Raw genomic sequence first — 8072 nt, forward strand, 5'->3', positions numbered from 1 at the left:
GAACTAAGTCAAAGTCACGTGCAATTGGATTCATCAATGATTGCACTGGAGTTCTGTGACGCCGTAAGAGAAAAATCATCTATCAGTGTGGCACAACTACAGTCCGACATCAAATCAAAGTTTGGATATCATGTTCCTTACCATAGGGTATGGGAGGGAAAAAGAAAAGCGTTGGCTAAAGTGTTCGGTGATTGGGATAGTCTTACAAATTGTTGCCCAAGTGGTTGAAACGCTTATTGAAGGCCATATTATCCTAACTTCTATATTTTGGGCATTTGGTTCTTGTATAGAAGTTTTTAATAAATGTCGGTCGATAATTCAGATAGATGGTACACACTTGTACGGTAAATATAGAGGAAAAGTGTTGATTGCTACATCAGTTGACTCGAATGACCATCTTCTTCCATTTACGTTTGTCGTTGCTGATGAAGAGTCCGCAGACTCATGGGGGTTCCTGAAACACCTGAGAGAAATTGTAACACACGAAAAGGTGTGTTTAATTTTAGATCGACATGCTGGTATAATCGCAGCAGTGAACAACCCAGCAAATGGTTGGACAGGACCGAAATGTCACCATCGTTTCTGCTTACGACATATCGTCAGCAACTTCAATAAAAAGTATAAATTTAATTCATTAAAAATTTATGTTTATCGTGTCGGGTGTCAGTTTCAAATTCAAAGTTCAATAAAGCAATTGAAGATATCAAAGGAATAAAACGGAGCTGTCTGAGTTTTTTTGACAACATTAGTTTAGAGCAATGGACTCAAACACATGATGGAGGATTCAGATATGGGTGGATGACGACAAATCTATCCGAGTGCGTAAATGGAGTCCTCAAAGAAGCTCGAATGTTGCCTATAAATGCTCTTGCTCAGATAACATTCTTCAAATGCGTGAACTATTTTGAGAAAAGTAGAGGAGAAATAAGGGATGCATTGGAGCGTCAAGATAAATACACCCGGTAATATTATTTTATATATATATATATATATATATATATTATTAATAATTTATTTCAAACATATTTTATAATACTAAGTGGAGTAAAAATCCAGGTACGCACACGAGAAAATAAATAAATGGGTTGCACGATCTAGTAAACATGAAATACAATCATACGATCGGTATGAAGGTGTGTTTCATGTGAAGACCGGACGTCATAGTCTCAATGCCAAAGGAGGAAACGTTCAAAGGCTAAACAGGTCCGAGCGGTACTGTTCATGTAACAAGTGGCAAGCATTCGGCATTCATGCTCGCATTTTATGGCCGTTTGCTCACATTTTAACATGAACTACGAAGATTTTATGGATGACTATTACAAATTGTCAACGTATGCTGAATGTTACTCTCCTCAATTTCAACATGTACAAGATTACTAGATCATGCACCCTAATATGCCCGTCTTACATCCTGATCCATTGTTGTTGAGAAAATCTGGTAGACCAAAAAGTTCACGTTATCACAACGAGATGGATTGGACAGAACCAGTCACTCGACAACGATGTGGATGTTGTAATCAGTTAGGACATAATCGAAGGAAGTGTCCTTCATTACTAAGACGGACTCCAAATAGTTAGGGATTGAAAAATAAATATTTTTTTTATTATATATTCATTTTATTGTATATTCTATTTTTTTTTTATTATAATTTATTGTTTATTCAATTTTTTTATAATAATTTATTGTATATTCAATTTTTTTTTATTGTAATTAACAAAGTTTTACATTATTCTTTACCCTCACACTGCATATCCGGAATGAATTTACCCTCACTTTTCTCTACTATTCTATTTACTTATTTCAGCTTTTTTTAATTTACTTGATAATAAAATCAAGGTTAACCATATTTTTTCAGACTTATTCAATTATAGTCAATTTTAATATATGCACTTTCATTAAACTTACTCAATTATAGTTATTAGTTGTAACAAAATTCTGTTATTGTTGTTATTTTTTCATTAATGATTATTAGCTTTTTTTCTCATTGGTCATGTGTATCATGACCAATGAGGAAAAAAAAAGCTAATAATCATTAATGAAAAAATAACAACCATAACAGAATTTTGTTAAGTTGTACATGAGCGAGATCCTCATCACAAAATTAGCGAGATATCCTTTACCCACTTATCTTTTATTGTATATTTAAATTTTTTTATCATAAAGCTGTACATTGTTTTTTAATTAAGTTGTACATTATTCTTTTAATTAAGTTGTACATTATTCTTCTAATAAAGTTGTGCATTATTCTTTTAATTAAGTTATACATTATTCTTCCAATTGAGAAATAAATATTTTTTTAATTGAGAAATAATTTTTTTTTTCCAAATCATGACTTTAAACCCAGGACCTGTTGATCCCTATTTTTTGTACGACCAGTCCATTCATCGATCATATGTTGCTGTTGTATGGCGAGATCGTACTACTGGAAAAATATCTTGTAGGCGTCGAGACAGTTCTCCCGCGCACTATCCTGCTCCACCCTCGAATACTACTGCTGCACACATCTGGATTCTATGGGGTTGCCAGATTAGGATTTATTCCGTTGGACTGGCATCTGATTAAGAAGAACCCGAGCAACCTCAAGTTTGAAGTCGACGGCGACAACCAGCTTGAAATCGACGATGTCCGCCTTGTGGGACACATTGATTTTTGTAATTATTTTTATATAAATGGGATATTTAATTTACATTTTTTTTTTATTTTTATGAGATATTATTTTTTTTAATTTATTCTTTTTAGAGTTTAAATAAAATAATAAAATATTTTTAGAAATTGTTTTTATAAAATGGAAAATTAAAAAAAGAAAGAAAGAAAGAAGTGGAATATGTAATAATTAAAAAAGAAAAAAAAAGAAGGGACAATGTCGAGGGTTAATTTTGAATCTTTTTTACAAATAGTTTGAAAAGAGCAATATTTTCCTAAATAGTTTCTAAAAGGACAATATTCTTTTAATTTTTTTTAACTAAATACGCTATTAGTTTTTTTTTTCTTAATATATATATATATTTTTAATCTCAGTAAACAATAAATAATAAATTAACAATGTGCAAGCATGGTTCCAAGCTCCCTGAAAATTTCCCAAGATAGCAAGTCCAAAATGCTCTGTTTTGATCCAAAACCCACAGCACTCTGTCTCACTCTCGCATTCCATTTCAGTATACTCTTCCACTGGCCTCTCTATCAGCTTCCTTTGAACTCCATATCTCATCAGGACAGTTGATCATCAAAGGATCAGCATACAAATTAGAATCTCCGTGGTTGCTAATCACTTCAAAACAACAAAATCAACAGACATAGTTCATCAGTGTTTGAGTATTCGATCGTCTTCCTGAAGATACTGTAGATCTTCTTCACTTTCAACTACTCTTCAATCCAGGTTTCTTTCTATCTCTTTCCAGGCTAGGGAAATCAAATGGGCCTTGACTATTTTTTTAACCCCTTTGATTGTTTTGCCTTTTTCTGGGTTTTTGATTGATTGCATGTACAAGATTTGTTGTTTACTTTTCTTTTCTTCGGCTTTAGGTTTGGGTTATATATGCATTTGTTTCTGAAAACGAGGTATTGGGAAGGTTGGTCTTCCGGGGGCTGTTGAGATGGGCAGCTTTGATGGGTCTAATACCACTAAGGCCATTGATGCGTCGGTGGGTGGTTTAGTTTGGGTCCGCCGCCGTAATGGGTCGTGGTGGCCTGGCCGGATTATGGGTCTTGAGGAGCTGTCTGAGAGCTGCTTGGTTTCCCCAAAATCAGGTACTCCGGTGAAGCTTCTTGGTCGTGAGGATGCAAGCATGTGAGTACTTCTTTCTGAGTTCTTTTGAACTGGATTTAGTGAATTGTTGTATAAACTTTCAGTTTCTGTGTACTGAATACTTTCAATATTTGTGGAATAGACTGGCTCAGCTTCATGCCCTGTATGGCAGGGGCATATGATGTTTGTTTTGCTCTTCTTTTTTTCCTCCTTTGAGTTTTTGTGCTTTCATTTGGTGTTAACGATTTGTGTATGTTCAACCTTATTAGCCTTAGTTGATCAGGAGTTGTTGTGCTTTGAAACGCACCATGCCCTGAACAAAAGAATGGATAGAACTCCTTGTACGCCTTTTGATTTGGATTGGTCTCTAATCAGTTGATACTCAAGCTTTTCGTCATTGTTTGCAAATCTGGTTGCATGACTGCATAGAACTCTGGTGGGCTGAGCAAGGGTTCTTGTTGTCCTTGGAGATTTAATTATTTATTTACTTTTGTATGAAATAATGTTTTGTTAACAGAATGCAATATAAGGAAAGTAATACAATGGCAGAGGGACAAGGGTGGCAAGAAAGGGCGGAAATTATGAAAAAGAAGAAAACTATTTTGAACACTTCATTTAGAGTTCAGTACCTAAGTAAAAACATTGGTAATGGGGAGAATTTGCACTTGGGAAGGATCATTAGTGTGGGTAGATCTTGTCCGTTCTAAAATTCCAAGACTTTATGCATTATGTTTAAGTTGTTTTGCCTTCCATCGTGTAGGATATGTCATTATCGACTCTTGAAAGTCAAGCAGGAAAATTGATGATAAGGAAAGAAAGATATAGATTTTCTAGAATTTTCTTTCTCTTGTCCATCCTTTCCCCTTCGTTCTCCTTCCCCATCTCCTTTTGTAGTTCTTTCTTTTACTCTAGATTTTTTCCTGGGAGGCTTTAGTTCTTCAGATATATATAAATCTCTTAAATTTTAAACCTTGACTATCTCTTGGAAGATATGAATGTAACTTCTAAACATATGATTGGGGCTGATATTGTGATGAGGCTTGGAGTAGTAGGCATCACTTACCAAAGCTAGGCAGATAGATGGACTCCTTCCCCGCTGCTAAGGGAAACTTCAAACTTTTTTTTTTTTTTTTTTTTTGCTTTTTGCTTTTTGCTCTTTCAGGATTATGGTTGATGGAGACAATTTGCTTTCCTTGTTTAATCTTTCAAAATTCATGAAAAAAAATATTAATTCTTTTGTTATGTTCAAGATACTGGCTTACATTTATTTACTAATTTCAACTATGCTGAGAAAGTCCTCTTTATTGATATAGTGACTGGTATAATCTTGAAAGATCTAAAAGAGTGAAGGCATTTCGATGTGGGGAGTATGATGAATTTATTGAGAAAGCCAAGGCTTCTGTAGCCATTGCAAGTAAGAAAGCAGTAAAATATGCTCGAAGGGAAGACGCAATTCTTCAAGCACTTGAGCTCGAGAGTGCTCACCTTGGCCAGGGTCAACTGGCCTTGAGTTGTAGAATGAATACTTCTGGCAGCAAGCATGATATCTCTAACAGAAACTCCAAACTCATGGCTAATTCAAGTGAAGTAGAGTTGACCGATAATATGAGTGATTCTGAAGACAGATCTGATTCAATGCCAGAATTATCTCAGTCTGGAATTTCTTTCGAAGAGAATTTTGGTTCTTCAATGGCTCGATCTGGTCAGAGTAGGAGGAGAACTCCAAACGACTCTGAGGATGATGGAACAGAGGGTGTAAAGCGAATGAGAGGGCTTGAGGACCTTGGTATTGGTGTAGTGTCAAAAAGAAAAGTTCACACTGGATGTGTAGTTGAGCTGGTTCAAGAAGTTAGTGATGTAAACTGTAATTCAAATACTCCCAATTGCTTGGCTAATGAACATCCTCCAGATGATAGCCAAGTCAGGTCATCCCTATTTAAAAGAAAGAGGTCTCAAGTGTCCAATGTTAATGAATTCTCGAAAAGGAAAAATCGACATAGACCATTAACAAAAGTTTTAGAAAGTACAACAATGTTATCTGTTCCAGTTGTTTGCAATGAACTTCCCAATTCATGGGGTTTACCTCTCAGGGGTTTGTCAGATGGAAAGCTTTCTGAACAAGAATCAAACGAGTCAAAGAAGCGTTCCTCGGCAGCAGTGAACAATAACTCGGACAGTACTGTAATTTCTTGTGAGTATATGGCCCCTACAAACGCTCTTGATACTTCTCATTTTAATATCAAGGTGAAGGATACTGAAGTTTCAAGTATTTGCGATCGAGCTGAGAATGGTATTCCTGATCGATTATTTCACGTGCCATTCTCTGGGGAGGGAAAACATCCCGCAGGTATGTGTAGAATGCACATGAACATCAAATATCTATGGATTATCTCTTTCTTTCTTTCTTTTTGTTCACGTCCCTTTTACCAATGTTTTATTTTCTTCAGAGATGACGGTAGATTTACAGTAATATCGATGTCATGCTTTATAAGAAGTATATTGATCGGTTCCTTCACCTGTAAATATTTGGTTTATTCTTGCTCAAAGATTGTATATGTTGTATGGTTCCCTAGGTTCTGAACTTTATTCTAATCAAACTTGACTGCTTGCTTCGGCTGTATATCTCCCATCTCTGTGCCTTGCCCATTTTGTTTTCAATTTGTTACGCTCTTTCCACAATGGTGCGATTTCCCCTTACTGGCTATTTTCTACTTCTGTCAGGTCTTTCCCCAACATTTTTCCCTAGGTGCCCCATTGGTGTATCGGAAAGACAATCCAGTCAAAGTAGTCAAGCCAAACCTGTATGTGTAAGCAATGAACTAAATAATGAATCTGGTTCTACTAGTTCTGCCGTTGCTGATCCAGATAGCAATATCAGTAAAACAATAGAGAAGGGCAGTTCAAAGTGGCAGCTAAAGAGGAAGAGGAATTCAAGACATACAAAGAAAACTCGTACAAACGACTCAATACATTTTGTACTTAGTGACGATAGGCAAAAAACTTCTGGGGCAGGTATAGAGCATCTGGATGGATTCAATGTAGAATCTGATCTGAAAGTTTCTAGTAGCATTCAGGAACCTCCTCTCTCAAAGAATAACTTTAAAGCAGAGCCTGAGAAACTTGCTGAAGAAGGATCGAATGAGTTGGATTCTATCAAATGTTCATCTCAAGACCAACTTCATACTATTAGTGGAAAAACAAATAAGCTGAAGCAATTGCCTGATTACACTTGGGCCACTCCAAGGTTGCTCCCTTTTCGCCAATCCCGCCTTATGGTTCACTCCAAATATCAGTGGTCAGAATTTTCTTCTACAAAATTTGGTTGTAATGCTTCGCTATATGATGTTGAGCTTGTGGTAAAAGCCAACTATAAGCCACAACATGTTCCACTGGTTTCATTAATGAGCAAATTAAACTGTAAGGCAGTTGTTGGTCATCCGCTCACTGTTGAGGCATTGGATGATGGTCATTGTGATGACCTGTTGAGCAGATCTGAACTTGATCCTCAGAAGGGTGTGGAAAGTTCTCATTTGGTACAATCAAATTCTTGGAAAGGGAAAACAGTGGGCAAGCGACGTGCCCGTGTATGTCAACCGCGTCCTTCACCAGGGAAAGCATCAAAGACAAAGAAATCTGGACAACTATCAAAAAAGACCCGGAAACTGTCTTCACTGACTGTTCAGAAGCAGTTTGTAGATGATAGTAGACCAGTGGTAGAGAAGTCCAAGGGTTCTTTTATAGCATGTATCCCCCTCAAAGTAGTATTCAGTAGGATAAATGAAGCCGTGAATGGGTTGGCACAACCAACCCATCGCCCTTTAATGACTGTGAGTCGATAAATAGTTTTGTTTTGCTGAATTTGCCTGTTTCTCCTTCCATTGCAGAGTCTACTTCTTGTTTGACCCAACTCAGTTTGAGGCTTCTTATGTAAAATTGTATCGCATTTTCATACTATAGGAAGAAAACTGGCTAGGAGAATGCTTTTGGCTTTGTATATATGTATGGTCACCTGAGGTATAAAGATGGCATTGACCTTATATTAGATGATGCCTAATGTTAAGATGTTCCTTTTTCTAATAATTTGGGATCCATTTGTGATTGTGCTCTAAGGGAAATGTGAGACTGATCTCAAGATGGCAAAGACAAAAGAAGCAAGCGGCTATTCTATTGGACTGATTTCTTTGCTTGTTCTTGAATCGCCCTTGTAATGTGACACTTTTGTTTTTGGTTTCTCATATTATCCTTTTAGAACGTTTCTATGTTTGATAAAACAGTGGGTTTCTGATATTAGACATATGATATGAAGTGCATTGGGGCATACAAATT

General features: G+C 36.2%; 1 protein-coding gene across 1 annotated transcript; it reads left to right on the forward strand.

Moving 5' to 3' along the window:
- Nucleotides 1–3024: 3024 nt before the first annotated feature.
- Nucleotides 3025–7826, forward strand: LOC120085887 (uncharacterized protein At1g51745-like). Its single transcript, XM_039042154.2, has 4 exons — nt 3025–3377; nt 3524–3788; nt 5060–6093; nt 6468–7826. The coding sequence occupies exons 2-4, from the start codon at nt 3595–3597 to the stop codon at nt 7583–7585; spliced, it is 2346 nt and encodes a 781-aa protein (XP_038898082.1). The 5' UTR covers nt 3025–3377; nt 3524–3594; the 3' UTR covers nt 7586–7826.
- The last annotated feature ends 246 nt before the right edge of the window (nt 7827–8072 follow it).

The sequence above is a fragment of the Benincasa hispida genome, unplaced genomic scaffold, assembly GCF_027475165.1.
Source record: "Benincasa hispida cultivar pf3 unplaced genomic scaffold, pf3_genome.v1.1 HicScf1106, whole genome shotgun sequence".
NCBI lineage: Eukaryota > Viridiplantae > Streptophyta > Magnoliopsida > Cucurbitales > Cucurbitaceae > Benincasa > Benincasa hispida.

What these genes read in the sequence shown, in the direction of transcription:
- LOC120085887 (XM_039042154.2), top strand. Translation starts at nt 3,595, where the DNA reads ATGGGCAGCTTTGATGGGTCTAATACCACTAAGGCCATTGATGCGTCG. An exon ending in GGTCGTGAGGATGCAAGCAT is followed by an intron (nt 3,789 to 5,059) that starts GTGAGTACTTCT and finishes TTATTGATATAG; the next exon opens with TGACTGGTATAATCTTGAAA. An exon ending in GGAGGGAAAACATCCCGCAG is followed by an intron (nt 6,094 to 6,467) that starts GTATGTGTAGAA and finishes TACTTCTGTCAG; the next exon opens with GTCTTTCCCCAACATTTTTC.